At 45.8% G+C, this 22938-nt stretch overlaps 3 protein-coding genes across 4 annotated transcripts; 2 read left to right on the top strand and 1 right to left on the bottom strand.

The window, feature by feature from the left end:
• Positions 1-1677: 1677 nt before the first annotated feature.
• LOC120681170 (eukaryotic translation initiation factor 3 subunit G-like) lies at positions 1678-2511 on the bottom strand. The gene has a single exon (XM_039962696.1). It carries the CDS (start codon positions 2509-2511, stop codon positions 1678-1680), a length of 834 nt encoding a protein of 277 aa, XP_039818630.1.
• A 4458-nt stretch (positions 2512-6969) lies between these two features.
• Positions 6970-13337, top strand: LOC120684062 (kinesin-like protein KIN-14F). 2 transcript variants are annotated; one of them, XM_039966163.1, is made up of 17 exons: positions 6970-7158; positions 7847-8010; positions 8129-8272; positions 8578-8904; positions 9004-9072; positions 9277-9468; positions 9793-9874; positions 9954-10043; positions 10136-10315; positions 10425-10531; positions 10748-10926; positions 11091-11255; positions 11415-11668; positions 11745-11908; positions 11995-12174; positions 12317-12891; positions 13008-13337. In XM_039966163.1, the coding sequence occupies exons 1-17, from the start codon at positions 7089-7091 to the stop codon at positions 13171-13173; spliced, it is 3108 nt and encodes a 1035-aa protein (XP_039822097.1). In that variant the 5' UTR covers positions 6970-7088; the 3' UTR covers positions 13174-13337. The 2 variants fall into 2 exon arrangements, with proteins under 2 accessions (XP_039822097.1, XP_039822098.1); XM_039966164.1 differs by having other exon boundaries at positions 6973-7158; positions 13026-13337.
• A 702-nt stretch (positions 13338-14039) lies between these two features.
• LOC120684063 (protection of telomeres protein 1b-like) lies at positions 14040-18256 on the top strand. The gene is made up of 10 exons (XM_039966165.1): positions 14040-14271; positions 14858-14991; positions 15164-15344; positions 15881-15948; positions 16030-16115; positions 16385-16663; positions 16746-16822; positions 17192-17250; positions 17482-17637; positions 17804-18256. Exons 1-10 carry the CDS (start codon positions 14073-14075, stop codon positions 18011-18013), a joined length of 1449 nt encoding a protein of 482 aa, XP_039822099.1. The 5' UTR covers positions 14040-14072; the 3' UTR covers positions 18014-18256.
• Positions 18257-22938: the final 4682 nt, after the last annotated feature.

The following is a 22938-nucleotide window of genomic DNA, read 5'->3' as shown; positions in this document are numbered from 1 at the left end:
GAAACCGGTGGAGAGTCATCCAGAATTTCTTGGGCGATGAGATGGAAACGTACGTGACATTGGCCAGGGGTCGAGTCGGTGACGGTGACCGGGCGCGGCAAGGACCTGCTGCTGGTGATCGGCGACGCCATAGACGCGGGCAAGCTGACGAGGAAGCTCAAGGAGGAAGTCGGGGAGGCCGAGATCTTGGAGCTGCGGACCCTGCCGGGCGGCACCAGCGACGCGCTGCCATGGGGCGCGTCGTCCAAGGACACCGTCGTCACGCTGTCCCCGAACCAGCGGCACCCCACCCCCAGCCATACTACCAGCACTACGCGACGTCGCCGAAGGCGGCTACGGCTACGGCTACGGCTACGCGGGGGGCAGCAGCTTGTACGCGCGCGAGGTGGCGCGCAGCCACCCGGTGAACTACTCCCCGATGATCGCGCGGCACGACTTGGGCCGTTGGGCGGCGAGGGGCGAGAGCACGGCCGTGGAGAGCCCAACTGATGCTCGATATTGTAGCGCACGCCCCCCCCCCCCCCCCCCCTCCCTCTCTCTCTCTTTGTTTTTGCCGTAACGGCAGATCGAAGCTGTTGCGTGTGTACTCAAGCTATTTGCAGATACGTTTTTTTCTATCAGATATTCAGATGGAATCAACCAAACCGGACTTGCAAATAAAAGAACTGACTTACGCGTTCTAGGCTTCTAGCATCATATTGCCATTTGCCAGTCGTGGAACACGCTCAAGTCAAGAAATCCTTTCCGTGCCCGGCCGGGACCATGATTTTGTCCGCTTGCAAAGTCGCCAAGTAATCTCTGATTGGCAAACCCCATGGAAAAGAAAAGACACCGGCTAACCACCCAAAGTCGGTAGCAAAAACACGAGGATTCCGGATCCATTAGATTAAGTTCTGCCACTAAACAGTTCTAGAATCATGCATGGAGGGTGCGGCTTAAACATATTCAGAAGTTTTCAAGAAGTCCTAGAAAATTCAGAAATAATAACCTTCCTTGTCGGGACATGGCACCATAAGGATTCTGGAATCGAGAGTGAGGATATGGACAGAGAAACACGAGGTGGTGATGGGTTGCCTGGCTTAGTCTAAGCTTGGCTAGGAGTTAACTATAGCTTGTCTTAACCAGGCTGCAGTAGTACTTTTGACGCTTGTGTTTGGTTGCTGTGCTAGGATTAGCTTGGCTTGCGAACCTAGTGTTTGGTTGATTGGCTTGCATTGTTTATGCATGCATGGAAGCCGCTCCAGAATCCAAATGCAAATCCTAGAATATCATATATGGAGCCCTCAACTCGAAGGACAAGCCATCATAAACATAGCCATTGAACCATCTGACAGCCTCCTCGGAATCCTGTCTCTGAACAAGCTTTCGGTTTGATCAGTTTCGGTTCTCATCCAGTGCGGAGAGGTCAAGGGAGAGCAACAAGGAGACACAAGCGTGAGGCAGAGCATATCGCATCAGGTTGGATAATTGGCTAGGCCTATGAAAGCTTCAGAATTTGGAGCAGGGAAGCAAAGTTCAAACAAATCTATCTTTTGTCTTCTCTGAAGAAAAGAATTGCTTCAGCAACGTAACAGTAAGAAATCTCAATAACGTTCAGGCCTGAAAAAAAACAACTCTCCAGAAGTCCTACACTCCAAAACACAAATCGACCCATCAAAAAAAACACAAATCGAAATCTCACAATTTCAAGGGGCCCTCAACTCTTAGGACCAGGTCATCGTAAACATGCCCATGGAGCCACCTGACCGCGTCCACGGCAACTTCCCTCTGATCGAACTCGACAATGCCGACCTGCCTGCGCGATCCACTCTCCTCATCATCCACGGCAAGGCTGGTGCTGTCGATGATGCCGAACGGGCAGGCCAGGTTGTAGAGGTCCTGCTCGCGGGTGCGCAGCGAGAGATTGGTCACGCGGATCCAGGTCTCGGAGTCCCGCAGGCACCGCGCGCAGATCGGGGGAGGGCGAGGGTCGAACGGCACCGCCCACTCGGCCCGGAGGACGCAACCTCCGGCTCCGGGGACTTCCCCGTCGAGCCAGCCGATCGCCTCCTCCGCGTCCTCGACCTGGTCGAGCTCGACGACGCCGGACCGCGACCCGGGCGAGAGGGAGACGCGGTTGACGATGCCGAACGGGGCGAGGAGGTTGTAAAGGTCGGGCTCGCGGGTGCCCTCGGGCAGGTTGGTCACGCGGACGGAGCTGTCGTCGTCCCAGCGCCACCTCCACGGGTCCGGGGGACGCAGGCACATCGGGCAGACTCGACGCGACGCGCGGTGAGGTGCGGGAGGAGACCCGTGCCTCTTCGAGGCCCATGCTAGGAGATCCCTGTAGGGGCAATCGGGTGCCGAGTGGTTGCCCTCCTTCCCGCAGGTTGTGCAAACCATGGCGACGGCACCTGCTGCCTCCTTCGTCGCCAGCGGCGGCGGATCGCCAGAACCAGGTGGGCCTGGTTCGTCAGCCTCGCTCGCTGAGGGGCGTGGGCGGTCGAGGGAGATGTCTTTGGTGGAGCCCATGGCGTGAGATCGACTCGTCGCGGTCCGGCGGTGTCCGGTGTGTCCTCTTTCACGTACGGCGCCGCCGAGCTTGAGCCACGAGCGGCGCGGGCGCTGCTGCGGGAGGTGACCTTGGTGGTCCTTGCTGCCGTGGGCGTCGAACAGGGTGGGTGCCTGATCGCCCTAGGAATTCGAGGTCCCCGAGGTCGTCCCGTCTGCCCTTTTACCGTTGTGTCAGGGAACGCATTGGTTCGTAGTGATATATATGAGTAAATCAGCACTCGGACTTGCTTCTTCTCTCTTAAATAAATAAATAAATAAATAGAGCAGTGCTACTGCAAGCTTTTCAATAAAAGTAAGGTAAATCAGTAAAGCTGTCCTGTTGTTTTCGCAAAAAGAAAAGGAAAAATAGAAAATGGCAAGTGTAGAAGACTCACACCACGGGCGAGTCCGCGCGTGCTTGATGCACGTGATGTTCAGTTTCAGGCTTTTCAAATTTCAACTACCCGTGGTCGGGTTGCACTTGCACGCGGTTGAGAATTCTTCAGTTTCAGGCTTTTGCGATTGTCCTTTTCAAGCCAGGCGAGCTCAAGCGATACGAAAAAGTCACTTCATCGTTTTCGAATAAAAAAAGGTTCTGTTCGGTGACTTGGGCTAAAACCAGCCCATCGAGCATGCAAGATTGTACAAGCCCAGTACTGACTAGAAAGGCCTCGTCTCGATGTTTCTGGGCGGTAGGCCTGGTAAACCTAGAATCGAACAGATCAGGTCGTTTTTTGAAAATTTTCTTATTCGGCATATATTTTTGAAATTTTGTTTTTTTTTAAAAGGACAAAATTTCAAAAATATATGCCGAATAGGAAAATTTTCAAAAATAGGTGTCTGTCGCCCCCCTAATGGGCGACAGGTCGCCTATCCAGTTGGCGACAGGACCTAAATGTAAAAAAAATTACATTTAGGTCTTGGCGCCCAGGGCGCATTAAATAATAAATTTGTAAAATCGATATAAAATTGTACAAAAATAAAAAAAATACAAACTCAACTGATCTGGATTCTATGAAACAAGATCTACAACTTTTGTTACATAAAGTTTTCATTTTATCAATGTATCTTGCTCTATTTTAAATACCAGTTTAATACACTTTTATTTAAATCTCAAGATCCATCCTTTGGATACATGTCATCTTTGGCCAGAGTGTTGCATATGGTGAGAATAGGCTTGTAAAAAATTGGTAGGCCCATAAAACATTTCTAGAATTAGTTTTTAAATTAGATCTTGCAATATGTCTAGTTTAAATGGGTTATTTATCCATGCTTCTATACTGAGTATTAAAAACCATAACTTTTACAGTACCATTATTTTATTTCCTAAGAGCTATAAAAAAAGTTTGGTAAATTTTAGAAAAGCACAAATAGAGCAAATGAATTATTTTAGATTTTTCTAGGTACAAGAACTATTTTTCTTGATTTAGATACATTGATCAAATGAAAAACTTTATGTAACAAAAGTTGTAGATATTATTTCATAGAATCCAGAATAGTTGAGATTGTATTTTTTCGATTTTTCTACGATTTTTTATCGATTTTACAAGTTCACTATTTAATGCGCCCTGGGCGCCAAGACCTAAATGTAAATTTTTTTACATTTAGGTCATGTCGCCAACTGGATGGGCGACAGGCACCCTGTCGCCCATTAGGGGGGCGATAGGAACCATTTTTGAAAATTTCCCTATTCGGTATATATTTTTGAAATTTTGTTTTTTTAAATATAAAAATGAAAAAAGGCTCAGGTCTGGAACACTTTTTTACAGCACATCAGGCTTGGAACTTGCCCTGTTTTCTTCTTCGTCGATTTGAAATACTGGAATAAAAATTCGACCTATTTCATTTGGAGGAAGCAACCGGCTTCATGTCGAGAAAAACCCCGCTGCATCAGTATGAAGAATTTTTTTAACACCAGTCTAAAATTCATTCACACGGAGATTCAAACTCAGAATTGAGAAAAACCCCATTGTATCAGTAGGAAGAATTTTTTTTTTAACATCAATCTAAATTTCACTCACACGGAGATTCAAACTCAGAATCTGAGAGATACTGCTAAAACCACCTAACCAGTTCAACGAAAGGCCCATTCACAAAATATTGGAATAAGAAAACTCATATCGCAGCTGCCTCTACACCTATATGAAGTTGTATCTATGAGTGGGCATTCGGGTAACCCGAAAATTTCGGGTCGGATTTTTCGGGTTTTTAAAATTTTGGGTTTCCAAAATTGTTACCCGAAATTTGTCCTAAATAATCAAAACCCGACATTTCGGGTACCCGAAAATTCGGGTTCGGGTTCGGGTAACCCGAAACTACCCGATTTCAATAAACTGATTGCCAGGAGATCCAAATCAAGAAGATTTTCAAAATAAGAAACATCAAACCCAAATTTCCAATGAATTAGGCAAATTGTAATGAACAAGCACACATAAGAAAGCCAACAAAGCATACATCGGAGCAGAGTATTGGCATTAAAACAGACCTGCAGACCTGCTGCTGTTCGTCACTCTGAGTACATCGAGTACTACTTTGTCACAGCCGACCACCAAGGGAACTACACGCCGCGCGAATTAACCGGGGCCGGGAGCGCGAGCGACGGCAGGGGCGGCAGGGGGCCGTGGATGGGATCTCGGGGGGAGGGGAAAGGGGCAGGACAGCCAGCCACTGGAGACGAGACGAAGCAAGGCGAGGAGAGGAGAGATGCCGCGGTGGCCGCAGTGTCGCTCGGCGCAGGGATGAGATGCGCCGGCCGCCGTCACAGGCAGGGGGGCAGGACAGTCGGGGGTGACTGGGGCTGGTGTGTGTGCGTAAGGCCTGAGGGCACGGCGTGGGGTTAGGGTTAGGCTGGTGTTGGGCTGGGAAGAATGGGCCTCGACGCTTGGTGTGGTGGTGGGCTGGGCCACAACTTACTTGGGCTAATGGGCTGACCAATTTTTCGGATAAATCGGGTATTTCGGGTACCGTGGCCCAAAACCCGAACTACCCGTATTAATTTCGGGTTCCGTGGGCTGGAACCCGTATTAGGGTTCGGGCTTCGGGTATCGGGTTTTTTGCCCAGCCATAGTTGTATCTAGTGCCCGCTGGTCATGAAGTTAAAAGAAGCCTATAAATCCATTGAGTCAGGTCAATATCTAACTTGTCGAGTCAAATACTGGCATCCTACGGTCTGAAATTTCAAAACAGAGCGAAGCAAAGGCTGGAGCTTGGACCAGGCGTCCAGGCCATTAACCTCTGCTCGTGCCCGTGCCGTGCATGTGCCAACCTATCAGCGCCCGAGCTTCCGAAGTCCCCGACCAGTAGCGCCGCTAATCACCTGCTGCTCTACACTGTCCAGTGTCCACGCATTCTCATCCACTGCACCAGCACTCATAAATAATAATAAAATGTACTACAGTAGCCAAATCTAATTTTTTTCACCAACTAAACACCCACGCTGCCACTGCCAGGTAGCTCTGGCACCGTGCCGGATCTCCCCGATCCGACCGTTTCCTGGTTCGAAATCCCTACCCAAACCCGGCATACGGAACGAAGCGGATACTCCAAAGTCCAAAGTGGGGGCGAGAAAAGGCTCGCGCGTTTGAATCCCGTCGGGCTCCGGAAATAAATTACTCCACCACCCATCTGCAGCCCGCACGCGGCGTGCACGTGAGTGCCCGGCCCCCAGGCCAGGGAGAGGCAGCGAGCGGCCACCAGGGTTTTAAAATCCGATCGGACCGGCCTAACCGCCGCCCTCCGGTACCGGTTTACCGGACCGGTTAGGCCGGTAACTGGTGGAAACCGGTTGAATTCAAATCTAAATTCAAATAAATTCAAAAACTCCCATGCAACCGGTTCCGACCGGTTTACCGATCGGTTTGACCGGTTTGAAATTCAAAAGCTCATGTGCAACCGGTTTACCGGCCGGTTTGACCGGTTTGATCGTTGGGCCTTCATGGGCCGGCCCATTTTTTTTCTTTTTTTTTGATTTAACTTTAAATTCCCACAAACTATACTAAATGAATGAATTTTTGAGAAAATTTGACACCATTAGATTCATCACACCTTGAAGTATTTTTAGAATTTTTTTAAATTTTTTTTATTTTTTGAATTCAAATTTAAAATTTGAATTTTGACCGGTTGGGTACCGGCCGAAACCGGAACCGGACCGGACCGGTGCCCACCGGTTAGGTTAATCTTGGCGGCCACCGGGCCCCGTGCGCCGCGGTGTTCGGGCCCCGCAGAGGCCGCGCCCTATCTTTCAGCGCCGCGCAAGCGCTCTGCGCAGCACGGGCTCGTTCAATCGAGTTAAACTCGCTGTTAGTTACTGTTACTGCTGGGTGGAGTTAGCCGCTTAGCCCCCTGCGAGTTTCGAATTGTCCCCAGGAGGCCCCTGGGGGAGTGTCCGTTAAAGGAAGCCCCCCACCGCCCCGAGCCTCGGGGTCGGAGCTTTTCAAACGCCCCCTGGCTCTGTGGACTGGTCGTCGCTGCCGTTGCGCCGTGGGAGCCGAGCTGCGATCCGGGAGGCGAGGCCGGCGGTGCGAGGAGGCGATCGAACTACGGCCACCGCTGCCGTGATGAGGGCGACGGCACCGGCTGCCGGAGCGCACGACGCGGGGATGGCGCTGCGCAAGGCCGAGGAAGCCGGTGAGTAGCCCTGCCCGTGCCCGCCCGCGCCTGAGAAATGGTGGTGGGAGGCGATCCGTTCGCGTTTGCTTTGCGCTTACTGCTCTGCTTTGCTGCGTGTGTTCCGGTGGTGGCGGGCGGAGCTTCGGCCTTCGGCGGTGGCGCGGGGGCGGCCGGCGGCGGCGCTCGCCCGTCAGTAGTCAGTAGCGGAGAGGGAGCAGCAGCTCGTCGCGGCATTTCCACGGCTGTGGCTAGCAAGCGGATTAGTACTGCACGGGATAATTATTACTGTGCTCCCTCTGCTCATCGTACGCCTCTGCAATTAAAACACACTGCTCCCCCAAAGGCAAGCTTGAGGCCACGCATGTGCAAGCATGCAGGGGGAGTTTGATCACCGATGCATTAATCTAGATGACTAGATCGCGTTTGGTTTAAGCTAGTGGCAGTGCTATGCTGCGTTCATTGAACATGCCTCATTAATTTCGATCTCGCCGACGTGATCGGGATTCGGGAGTGGTTGCGGTTTAATATTTCAAATTTCTGTGACCGTTATTCATAGTTCAAAAATAAATCTGTATTAGTGACTAGTGAGATCCAAATATGCAACAAGCTTTGTAATTGTCTCTGGGCTACTCCAATCTGTAAACAGTGCGACCTCTCTGATCTATTGTTATTTGTTGCCGCCTTGCCGGTGCTGCCGCCCCTGCAGCTTCGCGGAGGTGCGAGGCGGCGCGATGGCTGCGGCAGATGGAGCCCGCGGCGGTGGAGTCCCTGCCGGAGAGGCCGTCCGAGGAGGAGTTCTGCGCGGCACTGCGCAACGGTCTCGTTCTCTGCAAAGTGCTCAACCGCGTCAATCCCGGCGCCGTCCCCAAGGTGCGTGTCAGATGCACATCAAATTTGGGGACAAAATGTGACTACTTTTCTTTCTGCTAAATGGAAATTGGAATACCACTGCAGCATGTCAATGTTTCGTTCTTTCTTCTGTGGGTAGGTTGTGGAGAATCCCGTCGTCACGGTTCAGACATTCGATGGGCCTGCCCAGTCTGCAATCCAGTACTTCGAGAACATGAGGAACTTCCTTGTAGCAGTTAGCGCGATGAACCTGTTGATGTTTGAAACTTCTGATATAGAGAAGGTACATAGTTGAGTTGCATTGATCCCATTATTACTATATATTTGTCATAAAGTGCTTGGATTATTGTAAGCAGTTTGATCGGATTGAACTGTTTTGCTCATTTGGAAGAAAATAGGTGACTGTTGCTCATTGAAAAATGTAGCTGCTCTATTCTTTGTACCGGGGTCCATCTATAGATTGGATATATCACACAAGAAAACCCCCTTCGTGCAGTCTGCTAGAATGCTAGCTTATTAGATCGAACCTGTGACTTACCTCACTGTGATATATTTGTCCCATCTGAATTTCACCTACAACGCTGACAGGGAGGTTCATCAATGAAAGTTGTCGACTGCATACTCTGCCTCAAGGGATACCACGAGTGGAAACTCTCAGGTGGCATTGGTATATGGCGGTATGGTGGCATCGTGAAAATTGCATCCTCAAGCAAAAGGCCTGCTTCACATTTAACCAGAGGTGGAGGCTCAGACCAACAAATGCTGGAATTCGTGCATCTTCTCTCTGAGGTCTCCCTTGAGGAATCAAGAGTTGAAGAAGCTCAGCATTCTCTTTTCCAGCACTTTGTTCTACGAGTTGTGAGGGCATTCCTTCTGGAATGGGGTGAAGCTGAAGACTTGCCTCTAGATGATATGGTAGGTGAGTTCTGCTTATTTGTATTTAATACTTGTCTGACTGATGCTGAACCACAATGACATTTGGACTGATTGTTCATGTGGCGGTGAATATTGCAGGTCATCGAAACAGTACTTGAGCAAGCTTGTAAAGAATTTACTATTCTGCTTGCTTCCCATAGAAATCAGGTACTATACTGCCTGTAAAAAAAGAATATTGGATTTCTGTTCCTCGCGTTTCTATGTAACCTCTATGCTATAACCTTGGCATTTACATATTTTTTCTTGGAAAAAAAATTGGCAAATTTTAAAATAACCCTGCTACTGACAGCCTTAAAAACTAAAATATTCACAATAATAATTATTACTTACTTTAAGGCCTGATTCTAACAGGTCCGATCACTTCTAAGGAAGATGATGAAGGATGACAATGGAACTCTTTCTAAATTGGATTTGGTTGAAGCTATTTCAAAATGTCTGAAGGAGAATAATGAGTGCTTGTTTTCTTCATCACGAATTCTTCGTGGCAGCCCTGAACACTTGGATGATGGAGGAGTACTTGAAAGCCAACAAGATGAACTGGAGGTAAAGACCATGCCAAAGTTGATTGTGCCAGTGAGCTTGTTACTTGGTAATATATCCCATGAAGAATCAGAACTGTTAAAGATCTAGTCTGCATGTTTCATGCTAAGCCTAATTATAGCAATTCCCAGGTTTAATTGTCAGAACCCTTTCTTGTTCCAATTAGATGTCTTTTGTGTGTTCTAGAAAAATGGACAAATTTTCTAGCAACAAAAATTACTAGATATGGTTAATATAGCAACAAAAATTTTATAGAACACTTTCTGCATTATATGCATTGTTGTATTTTACTAATCATGGTTAATCTATTGATATTTGAAAAATCAGAAGTTGAAGATGTCCTTCAATGAGATGAAGCTTCAAGTTGAATCTACTCGCGCTGACTGGGAGAAAGACTTGAGGAGGCTAGGTAGGTATTAGATTTGAAATTATATCCAACATTTTACTTTTAGTTGCTTCATCTCTGAGCAATGTCTTAAAAAATGTAGAAAGCTACTTTGAGGCTCAGAACCATAATGCCTACCACAAGTTGCTCGAGGAAAATCGTAAGCTGTATAATCAAGTACAAGATCTTAAAGGTAACGTACGGATTTCAATTTATCCCTTATTAATTTCATTTTACTAGTATAAAATATATCTGATACTGATTAATCCAAAACAAATGTCTCAGGTAGCATTAGAGTTTACTGCAGAGTGAAACCATTCCCAAAGACACAATCTGATCAAAGGTCTACTGTTGACCATATTGAGGAAAACGGTGAAATCATGATTGCGAATCCTCAAAAGCAAGGGAAGGATGGACGGAAAATATTCACATTCAACAAAATATTTGGACCGAATGCTTCGCAATGTTAGATAATAAATCTTTACCAGTTTTCATTTCTCCTTTCCTTTAGAAACCGTGATTTTTGTGCCTAATTTAATGTTTATGACCTAACTTCAATTTTTCTTTGTAACAGCTGAAGTTTTTGCTGATACCCAACCATTGATTAGATCTGTCATGGATGGCTATAATGTCTGCATATTCGCATATGGTCAAACAGGATCTGGAAAAACTTACACAATGGTAATTCTTCACAAGAAAATTTTCTTAGAGCTTCACAAGTAATTTTTTTCTTCAAACCGTGACATGTAGGTGGAAAATTCAAATCAGGGGCACAATGCATAACAAAAGAGTAGTTACCATTGGACAGATACCTAAAAAGAGTATCTTGCTAGAAGATTTTTTCATTTGCATACCATCAAGTTGCTTGTGACAATATATTTTTTATGTGCTACTCAGAGCGGTCCAGATGTGACAGAAGAGGAAACCTGGGGTGTGAACTACCGGTCACTGAATGATCTGTTTGAAATTTCTCAAACCAGAGCGGATTCTATCACATATGATGTTAAAGTTCAGATGATTGAAATATACAATGAACAAGTGAGGGATTTATTAATGGCTGATGGTGCAAACAGAAGATATCCTTTTATGATGACTAAGTTGTATTTATTTTTGAATAAAGAAGTTGAAATTTTCCCTCCATGAAATACATTAATGTAATAAGTTTCTTCACTTTTTTGCTTTACTGTCAAAGGTTTATTTTCATGCATGCCTCTTCTGTATTTCCTTAACCATGAAACACATTAGAGATACGCAATAATTCTCATGTAAATGGACTCAACATCCCAGATGCAAATATTGTACCAGTTAAGTGTGCACAAGATGTTTTGGATCTGATGAAAGTTGGACAGAGAAACCGAGCGGTTGGATCAACTGCTCTTAACGAACGAAGTAGTCGCTCACACAGGTATTCTTGAACTCATGTATTGTATTTCGTCGAGGGATAGGATCATATAAATCAGTATAGTCTCTTCAAAATTACACCTCCAAGAGATAGTATCTCTTGATTTATCCGGATGATACCAGTGTCACTGTACTATTGGTAATTGTATTGCTTTTTTTTTAGTGTGTTGACAGTTCATGTACAAGGAAAGGAGGTAATTTCGGGCTCAACTCTAAGAGGGTGCCTTCATCTGGTGGATCTTGCGGGAAGTGAGAGGGTAGACAAATCTGAAGCAACTGGAGAAAGACTAACTGAAGCCAAGCACATAAATAAATCGCTATCTGCACTTGGTGATGTTATAGCTGCACTTGCCCAAAAGAGTTCCCATGTTCCATACAGAAATAGCAAGTTAACACAAGTGCTGCAGGATGCCTTAGGTACTAGAAGCCCTTATACTCTTGAAGTTATTATTCTCAGAATACTTCTCTAATCATTTGTTTTCCTGCAATACAGGTGGCCAGGCAAAAACATTGATGTTTGTGCATGTGAACCCTGAAACAGACTCTTTTATTGAAACAATGAGCACTCTCAAATTCGCTGAGCGAGTAGCCACAATAGAACTTGGTGCGGCCCGTGCTAATAAGGAAGCAGGCCAGGTCAAAGACCTAAAGGAAGAGGTATGCTGCTGTTTTATTAGCTACAATGTAGCCATATAAATATCGAAACTGTTTTCACAACTCATGGCATGAGAATTGTGTGCCAGATTGCCAAGCTGAAATTGTCATTAGATGAAAAGGAACGTGAAGCAGCGCAATTTAAAGATCTTGCCAACCGTGTGACCTCCGATATGAGAAATGCAAGGACAAAGTCACCTTTAACTACCAGCATGTCCTTGAAACCTGAAGCTGGTCAAGAATCTAGTGTAGACACTTGTACAAGTGAGGTAGTTTGTTTTTCTGAAAATTCTTATGTTGTTTTTACTGCAGTATTCCTCCAGGTTCTTTCAAGTTCAAGCACACTGCTCTCACACGTTTTTCTCATGTAAGCATCTTGATTCCTAAAGATATGACTTGATTCATTGACAGATAAGAAGCTCATCATCTGGCAAGCAGAGAAGGTTCCGCTCCCCATTGTCAGCGAGAGAGCTAGATGACAAGTCACCTGTTATCAACAGGGAATTGTACCTGAGCGCGTGGAAGTATAAGACTCCATCTCCTCCGGTTAGAAGTTCACTCTCTGCTGAGAGAGGCAACTTTGCCAAAACTGTGGAGAACAGTGGTAGCATCGATTGCACACCCGTATCAAAGGTCGAATTGCCCCCAAAAGTACTGTCCAGCAGCTCGAGGAACACCCCTTCATCCGTCCAGACAGCTCAGAGCCTACGGAAATTTCGGGACTCGGAAGAGAACAGGTGCAAAATCCCATCTGTTCGGCAAAGTATGACAAAGAACAGGTCCGACAGCACGCCAAAGGCTCACAATGAAGAGCAGTCGGCAAACAGACACTCGGGTACCAAAGTGAGGTCAGAGGCCAAGAACACGAGGGACTCGTCTGAGATCGAAAACGAGTTTGCAGGTGATGGGCCTACCTTCCACTTCAACCGAAAGGCGAAGAAGCTCCCTTCGCAGGCGACAAGACAATCCCAGAACATTGATCTTCGGTGCGGCTCAAGCTCATCAGCTATTTGTTTCTCAAAATAATAATTTTAAAAAAAAGAGCTCTCATCAGCTATTTTCTGTTCCCACTCCACATATAAGTTTACTTACGAAGGTTTAGTTTTCTCACAATGCCCAGGGCCTCTGTCCGGGAGATGGAGCCTCTGACCGAAGGAAGGCAACGCCGGAACTGGAGCAAGCCACCGCACGCCGAGAGGACCAGCATCCCCTTGCCGGACATCCGGCGCAGCGCCTCCCTGCCGCGCGGGAAGAACCCTCTTGTGTGAATCTCGCTAGCTTGGTCCGTCAGGCATTCTTTCATTGATTGCTACATTGTGATCGGATCCGTGTGTAGGCTGCTTCTACGCTTTGGGTAGAAGACTCCACCTGGATCGCATCACCCGTCTGTTGAGTTGTTTTTAGGATGCTTCCTTGCTGGTTTTAGAGGAAGTTAATTTGTTTTTTTTCATTATTAGAGGAGACCAATCATACTAATTTATATAAAAATTTAATTAAAATTTAAATTTTCAATATAAATTTGAGAGCCATAGGGGCCCGGCCCGTGCCCGGGCCCCCCTGTCTACGCCCCTGAGTTTTACGCTCTTTCGCGTCATGTAAAAAATGTAGCTTTTGATGTTGTTTCTCAGCATCTCTTTTCAATGGTGATTGAAAATTTGTATGCGCTGTTCGCATATGCGATGGTGCCACGTTTTCCGAAGGACCGGGCTTGTCTTTTTTGGACTGAAAAGGAATGTGTGTTTAAATTTTGACGTAAATTTTTGGAAGAGAATTTTACTATTTTGAAGCATTAAATAAAATTTATTTATAAATTTTTTTTACGGATGGATTGTAAACCGCGAGAAGAAATTAATGAGTCTAATTAATTCATAATTAATTGATAATTAGCAGATGGTTACTATATTATCACTATTTCAAAATCATAGATTAAGTAGGTTCATTAGATTCATCTTGCGATTTACAACTCATTCGTGCAAAAGATTTTGTAAATAAATTTTATTTAATATTTTATGTATGTGTCCAAACATTCGATATGATGTTTTTAGGAGTAAAATTTTGAGATCTACAAAGACATTTTGAAAACATCATAGCGTCGAAACGTCGCTTTTTGTCACCTGGGAACCCGTACACTGAGCAAGCTCCAGTCACTCACAGTCACACGCGGGCTATGGAGGAGGCTGCAGCAAGGGAGCGGAAGAGGCCCCGCGAGGGCGACGCGGCTCCGTCCGCCGCGGCGGGGGCGGGGGCGTGGAAGGCGCAGTACGTGTACCTGCCTATCGCCGACGCCCTCAAGGTCCTCGGCGCCCGGGTCTTCCTCTTCGCCGCCGTCTCCGAGATCGGCGCCGCTGTCCGCAGCCGTGGCACGGGTGAGCCTCAAGTCTCAACCCCTCCTTCCCTCCCCTCCTTCCTCCCACCCGCTTCCGCTCGCCTCCTCCTAGGGTTTAGTCTGGGTTTTAGCAGGGTAGCGGTGTAGTTTGGCGGTTGTGCTTCGGCTGTTGCAGAGGCCGTCAGTTTTCTTCACCGCTTGATGCCGCAAGCTGTATGCTTCCTTCCTTCTTCAGTTCTCCTCCAGTCTGATTCAAGTATTCACCTAGGGCTTGTTCTGGACTGCCAATGCTGCGGAAACAGGGAATTTGTGGGGTTAGGTTGCGATTTTTTTTTGCTGCGAATTCAGAGAAAAGTTTTGATTGATTTGTTGAATCGTGCTGGTTACGATCTGCTCACTGCTCAAAATACTGCTTGCTCATTGGGGCGAAATCTCCATGCTTTAGCCTCTCCGTATCCCTCATCCCTGCATCGCCCCGTTTGGTGATTTTTTGCATCAAGCCATCATGTAGTGAGAGGGATCTTCTGTTGATTGTCATAACTCATAATGTTAATGCTTATTCTTTTACTCATATTCCTCAAATCAATGCCGGGATGCTTGGTCATGACTATTTTTTCTTGTTGCAGATTTCACTCTTACATTGAGGATTGCAGATCAATCACGTCCAGCTGGTATCTCTGTAACATTTTTTGCTGACAATGTCGCCTTATTGCCCTGTGTTAAGTCAAGCGGAGATGTGATCAGTCTTCATAATGTCATGGTATAGCTTAAAATGTTATTTAATCATGCCATTTGTCACAGTTCCTGGTATTTCTAAGAGCTAACTTTCCATGTACCTTTTCTATGTGTGATTATCCAAGCCTTTTCTTATCATTTTGAATTTTTAATGACATATTTGGTAGCAAGTAGTTCATGTTTACTTTTACCTGCAGATAACAATGCATGGAGAATTTTTTGTTTCATTTAACAAAAAATTTTCTTCATTCGCCCTATTTGAAGGCAAAGTATCTACAGAGTGCAGCCCATATCAGACTTCTACGAAATACCATGGGACCCAACATGATAATGAACTTTTGACCCAGATGAGAACATGGCTTGTGTATAATCCTCCAGGTGACTACTAATCAATAAATATTATTGCTAATTTCTTTAAATCCACCCATCTGCATGATATTTTTTGTGATGCCTTTGATGCTCATTCAACTCCAATGTTATGTGTTTATGAAATATCATGGTGGCGAATATGTTCTCATCCAAATAAGAAGCCAGCCTATTTATCATACTTATGGGGCTGAAAGACTAATTCAGTTTTTGATTTCTTCATCCCACCAAGTAGCATGATGTCAACGTGCTTGAATTTATTTAGGCGTTTAGGGTTAATTAGTATATCTGAAGGGGTAGTTTGTTTTAAAAATTTTTTGATACAACAGCGATTGCATTATCCCATATTGACCGGTTAAGGGATATCTCTGCTAGGTTGCCTTTCAATCAAACACAACAGCAGTTTGAATTTTGTTGTCTACAACTGTTCCTATTTCTGTGTTTGTCTCTGTGCAGAGATTCGCGTAATATTTGTATTCATGACTGAATACATGCATCATCACCATTTTTTGCAACATCTATTTCTATCTAATTATTTTGCACCATAGGTCTGAAAGATCTTGAATTGCAGTTAAGGAGTTTAAAGTCCGATACTACTTTTAATTTAGTATGCAAGGTTAGTTCTTTATTCAATCACATTGAACCCAAGAGTTATTTTGGCACTGGGTTCTCTCCTAAATCTCTCTCTGCCTTGTAGGTTCTTCATGTCTATGAAAATAATGGCGAATGGATATTTTATGTTTGGGATGGAACTGATACCCCTGCAGCTGAGTTTCAGGCAATGTAGGATTGTAGGTTGTCGTTGTTTATTATGTTTAATTGCACCAATAGCTTACAAAACCATCTAGTGTTTTTGAAGTATCACTTGAGCTTTTAATCTTTATTAGCTTGTTCTTATATGGTGCATTAAACTTGATTACTTGAGCAATGTGAATGAAAAGCAAAATACTCTTTTCGTCTTAGAAAAACATATGCTAAGTGCTGAACAACACAGTTCTTTCTTAACTAAAATTTATAGTGCTGTTCTGTAATTTTGATTGATGAACATGCAGTTTGGATGCTGAGGCGGTTGAGTCATCCCCTTTACATCTGGAAGGAGTGCCTCTACCAAGGGAGGTTTTATGCACAATGCCATGTGTCGGAACTGTTCTGAGGATTTTCACGAACAGATATATCAAGGAAGTATTTCACTTGCAAAAGAATATTTACTGGGCCAGGTTCTGCAATATAACTTGCAAGCAAGAGTTTGGGATTTGGAAAGGCATTTTAGGGCCCTCTAGCAGAGTTCGCCTTTTATCTCATGAAGATGGCAGTGTTGTAGATCGCCTGAAGTAATCTTCTATTTTCTCATGAATTTGAATGTCTTCTGAACATTACATAAGTAAATTTTACCAATCGCATTGATGCCTCCAGGATGTATGACAACCGCCTCACCAACCAAGTTCATCGGCAGCCGATGGCAAGCCTCCCTGAGGCCTCTAACATTGCTGGTATAGATCATAATCTGATAATTTGTTTTGTTCTACTGATAAGCATATTCTATTTCATGGTTCAAGCCAGGCATTGGCTTCTGATTCAGCATTTAGTTGATTAGGATAGCAATATTTAAGTTTGCCCTCCAGGCCTTTTTATTTATAATTACCTGAATAAGTGTATTATATAGCATTCCACTGTTCTATGGGCACATGAAGGCTGTTGTTGTTGATGTAGCACTAGCACAGGATGACCTTTTTTATGTTGAAGTGCTTATTTGCATGTGTTACATTGTTGAAGCACTGCATAAAGTTGCAATGCACTTTTGTTGCTGTCTTGCCCACATAAGGCTTGTCACATGACAATTTTGTTGTCAATTCTGTCAGATGTAGAATATGAGGCAGCAGGTTACACAACGTTAATGGAGTCTTTAACTCATGAACAGGTATTACTTCTTTCCCATTTTTTCAGTGATTTATTAGTTTTATTTCTGTGTTAGATTTGATCTAATATCACCTGACACCCCTAGAACATGGGACTATGGGAGCATGTTTGCTTTAATTTGTATCCTGGTGATTTGTCTCTCCCTTTTCATAAGAAATCTATGTTTTGAGAGTGTTCTGAACTCTGACTCTAAAGCTAGACAGCTTCAATAGCTCTCTTTTTTTTGTGCAAGGTGACGCACAAATTCAAAACCCTGGTCCGTGTTGTGGCAGCATATCCATGTCGAGCTAGTGAACTCCGTATGCTTTTGACTGGTAGCTATTGTTTTCGGTTGACTCTTGAGGATCCTACAGCGAGAATTCATGCATACGTCCACAAGGATGATGGGGTAATATGTTACTAAATCACGCTTATGCTTGATTGCTTTGCCTACAGACTGCCCCTAGTGTCCACATTCGTCAATAGTGAAAATAATCAGTATCGGTAAAAGTTACGGGTGCTTGAAAGTGTTGCTGAATCCTGTGTTGTCCGGTCTTCATCTAAATCCATGGCAGGCCAAATTCTTGGGTGGTTTTCTAACAGCAGAAGCGTTGATAAAGAAGATGAACAAGCTACTGGGCATCCCAGAAGAGGATGAGGAAGGCGCTCCCTTGACCAGGAACCCACCTTGGATATGGTGTTGCGTGAAATCTTACCGTCTGGACAAAAACAACCCCTGGGGCAGTAGAAGATATCGAATCTTTGGCACAGAGATCAGGGATTGAGCAGGGATGCTGCTTTAGTATGCCGGGAAAACCCTTGCAAATGAATCCCATGCATATCGTGTAGTATTTGTACGCGCTTAGCAATCTTTTTAGTTTGCCAATTACTGTTATGCCTAGAACAAAGAAATAATTAGCATGTTGTTGCAGTACCGTCGCTGTCTTCATGTAATGTAATGGTGTAACATCCCAGTTTTCATCACGATTAAGGGGGAGTGTTGAAATATATAATGCAAACTTCTAGAAGGTTCTATAAAAATAAAGATAAACTATGGCATAATTTTGTTCACCATGATAAGATTCTAGAATGTTCCACAAGAATCATAAGAAGACATGAAGCTTGAATATTTTCTTGTCATGATAGAATTTAGAATTTTTTAGAAATAAATATTTGTAGGGAATTTAGATATTTGTAGGGAACTTCCTAGAGTGTGACATGTGTCACTCATCCAAGGGGGTATGGGTGACTATATAAGGAGGGTGCCACCCCTTGCCATGCCATACTACTCCACTCCATCCCACACACATCCAAGGGCATGGTAGAAGTGAGCATAGGTAGAGTGTGCTAGGTTAGCCACCACAAGGTGTGTGTTCCTTTGTAACTTTGTTCTCCAGTAAGGTAAGTGTCAATATAAGTGTTAGTCTTTCGGTTAAGCTTAGTACTTAGTGTATAAGTTGTGATCCATCGAAAGTTGGCTCTGTCACCCGGAATCACAAAAGGGTCTGGGCTTCATCGAAGGTTGGCTCTGCCATCCGGAAGTCAGCTTCATCTGTTGGTAGCCTCTGCCTCCCGGAAGCAAAAGGTGGCTCTGCCGTAAAAAAAAGACCCGGTACACTAAGTAACTAGAAGCTGACCGACTCTGAAGTGAGTTGGTGTAGATCCTCAACTTAGTAGGGCCACCTCAATTTCCAACAATCACTAAAATAAAACTTATGTTACAATTAAACTAGTAACGTAAAATAATACTAACGTCATATGAGGTATTACATAATTACTAGGCAAACTATTTTATACTCTTGCCTTGCGTTAGTACATTCGTTCCCTCCAGTAACCAGCACACGCATGCTTGCACCTACGACAAAAATCATCTCGTCTCTTTCCATAAAAGCCTCTCGAGTCACCGTACCATGTCATAATTCCCAGACAATCATGACAAATCATGACAGCGTCTACCTCCTTTGCCATAACTTCATCATTCTCTGAAAGCCACAAAGTACCCACACAATTGACCTTGAAATGACCCGTCATGGCAGCACCCACCTCGCTAAAAATCGGGGTCGCCACGCACAGTGCGATTTTTTTCGCCGAATCGCCTCACCCGCTCGCTCTCGCTCGCGCACGCGCGACACGCCGGCCCCACGACGGGACCGCGCACTGCCGCCGGCACCACGCCGTGCCGCCCACCCCCATGTCCCCACCTCGCCCACGCAGCTGCAGCGCCCTCGCCGGCTTTGCCGCCTCGGCGCTCGCACCTTCAGTGCTGCCACTATTCGCGTTGACGACGAGCTGCCGCAGCCCACGTCGTCGCCCGTCCCTGCGCGACGCCGCTGCTGCTCTCCTCGCCTATAAAAGGAGCGAGGCCGTGACGAGCCCCGTCACCAGCACAAGCACACCGAGCCGCTTCGCTCCGCTAGCTGAACCACTCCTCCCGAGCCCAGCTCACTCACGAGACGAAGCTCTAACAGTTGGCCCTCTTCCTCGAGCTGTTCCGCGCTAAGGTGAGATGACAGGCAGCTCCCTCGACCATTAACTCCACAACACTAATAAAGACCCAAAACACCCACCAGGTCGTGAGCACTTAATCCAAATCATTCTACCGACCAATACTGTAAACTCAATATCTCCTTCATATCAACTCCTTTTCACGTAACTCTTTTTCCTAAACTCTCCTCAAATCATATACTATCTATTCCTCCTATTTTCATCTCCATTTGAGCTTATTTTATTGCTTGCTTGTGTTTGTTTGCCGGTTGTGCCGTTTTAGCCCGTAGAACACAGAGTGACCGAGGAGGAGCCTACCAAGGAGTACGAAGGCCAGTACCGCGAGCCAGAGCCAGAAGACCCGTACCGCGATGAAGCAGCACCGCCCAAATTAAACCGGTTTAAATGCACTAACCATCATCTTAATACTTAATCAAGTTACTGTGCACTTAAAACGGTGTAATCTGACAGGCTGTCGGGTAAATCCCGATTAAACTACTGTACTCCAGGATCACAATTGCACTAGTAGACCCATACGAATACGAGCACAGGTGATACAAGCATACCGAAATCTTCAAATTAATTTACAACACAGGTTTTACATAAAATCTTTAAGTACCAACGACAGAGTTCAAAAGCACAGCGGACGTTTAAACCCGAGTTCGAAATACAATATGATAACCACGACGATGATATAAGGTGAGCTCCACATCCTGCCCACCGATGTGATGCCAACCTGCCCGATCTTCACGGGGAAGACGAGGCCCACTCGACGGTCCACCCAGGAGGAAGCGGTTGTCCAATCTAGGACGCACAGACCTCCTCGAAGTCAGCGGGGACACAACCTGCTCAGAAGGGTTACAACAACAACCCTGAGTATACTAATACTCAGCAAGGCTTACCCGACCTTGGGTATACTTAGCCCATTACCTAGACATGCAAAGCTTTTTGGCTCTGGAGTTCTTTTGCTGAAAGGCTGCTAGAAGTGGATCCTTACTTTCAATATTTTAGCTCCATTTAGTACAGCGAGTATTAACTAAATTCGCCTAAACATCTAGAGCACACATGGTGGATCAGATTAATTCTTCAAAACAACAGATACAACATTCCACCTTCACCTTTCAAAGCTTATTCCACTTCTTACTACGATGTGACGCAGTGACCAAGGTTCTCTTAATCGAGAGAGACGGCGAATCGATCCGATTTAACCTTGCAAGGTGGACCTAACTCACACGACACGTGAAAACCCCGTCGGGCCACACACTTCAACTGTTCCCATCATCACCCCGACGTCTGAATCACGCCTGCCAAAACCCGGGTGAAGGGTCACTCACGGCGAACTCCCGGAGAACCCGGAGGCGACATACTATCCAACACCCGCCATCATTCCACTCCCAGAGTAGCAGGTCGCGATTCAAAGTATCATTGCAAATCAGGTAATTAGCTTACCGGTTTCGACTACCTCCTACTTCCTGCATGTGGTTAGTACTGTTCAATCCTCAGTCATCAGGGCCAACAACGGTACGGTCCTCAATCGACACAGGTGGAAGTTCATTTTCTCATCTATTCCATATCCATACTCCAACTCATTTCCGCCCGGACTCCAATTCTCTATAACGCATCAACTCATATAAAAGCCATAGCTAAGGGATCAAGATCCTAAAACTCGCGAGTGACAGTAATCACTCGACTTCTACCGAAATCTTATTTAGCAGAGCATTTCTATCGACAACTGTACTAGTATAGACTCACGGTACCTAGGAAAAACATGCATACTATGGTTCCATACAACTCCTAGAACATAAATGCACAAATACTTAATTAAACATTAATATACTGAATATATGGATTATGCTCCGGGGCTTGCCTTGCAGGTCAGCGGGGTTAACAGGGTCTTCTGGAGCGTGCTCAACGGCGCCCTCCTGCTGCTCTTCTGCTTGTGGCTCCTGGACTGGCTCAGCAACTAGCTCGCAGACGACTTCGTTCGCGGCGTCTACACGTATGAAAAAGAATACCATGCAACAGTTAGAACACAGTGCAACGCATGAGGGCTTAAGATGCGATTCTAAAGTTCAACTCATTTTAGCCTGAAGTGTTTCCTTCAAAACAACAACTACTAAACTTGCTTAGAGCAGCAAGGATTAAGACAGACGCTTGCTTTGTTGAGGTACACAAGCATGAAATAATTAACTAACAACATTTATTAAAGAAAAGAGCATAGCTAGGGATAATTTATAAACAAAAACCTAACTTGCACACATGATCTAGCAACAAAAATTTACCAGCTCAAAGCGATATTGATAAAACATGCCACAGAATTATTTCAGCTTTTATTACTGACAGAAAGTATTTATTTTTGCCCTAGCAAGCTAAACCAAACACAAACATATCTACACAAAAGTATATAGAAACAGGTCATGCAAATTTTACAGTGGTTTACACATGAAAAGATGAGGCTACTAAATTAATTTCAGAATTTTTAGATCAATAGAACTGCATATAACAAATAAACAAGCTCAAACACAAAGTAAATTTTACCAGGGATAAAACTGATATTTGACATGCATGAATATTTTTGCTCTGAAGTTCTGGATCTAAGAAAACTAACAATATTTATTTTGCATTTTTAGGATTTTTCTGCGAATTTCTATGGATTTTTAAAGTCTACAGCCAAAATAAGTAAAAGGAAAAACATTAAGGGGGGCTGACAGCCGGGCCCCACCCGTCAGGGAGCCCAGCCCGCCCCCATTCCCCTTTCCCCCTCCCCTGTTTCGCCCGTGCAGGGGCCAGGCCGTGGCCATGGCGGCGGCAGCCGACCGGCGGCTTGCCGGCGGTGCGGCCTGGGCCACCCGCAGCCGGGGCAGCCCGGCGGGGACGGCACAGGCGGAGTAGGGCGACCGCGGGGAGGCGCAGAGGGGGGGCACGCGCGTGCGTGGTGGCCCGCGGCGGCGCAAGGCAGGACGCGCGATGGCGGTGACGTTCCGGCCCGGCCAGGGCCGGCCGGCGGCGTAGGTGGGGCGCACCGCGGCCAGGGGGCCCAGGCGCCCCTGGGGCGCGCGACGGTGGCGCACGGCCCCGCGCAGGGAGGGCCGGCGGCGTGCGCGAGCGGCGCGCAGGGCGTGCGCGGCGGCGCGGCGGTGAATCGGCGGCAGTGGCGGCGGATTCGCTCGGGGAGAAGGTTGGCGAGGATGAGGGGGTTGCGGGGGAGCTCACCGAGGCTCGATTT

Source organism: Panicum virgatum, chromosome 7N (genome assembly GCF_016808335.1).
Source record: "Panicum virgatum strain AP13 chromosome 7N, P.virgatum_v5, whole genome shotgun sequence".
Lineage (NCBI taxonomy): Eukaryota > Viridiplantae > Streptophyta > Magnoliopsida > Poales > Poaceae > Panicum > Panicum virgatum.
The sequence above is the reverse complement of the archived record's forward strand: the minus strand, read 5'-3'. Positions and strand labels throughout refer to the sequence as shown.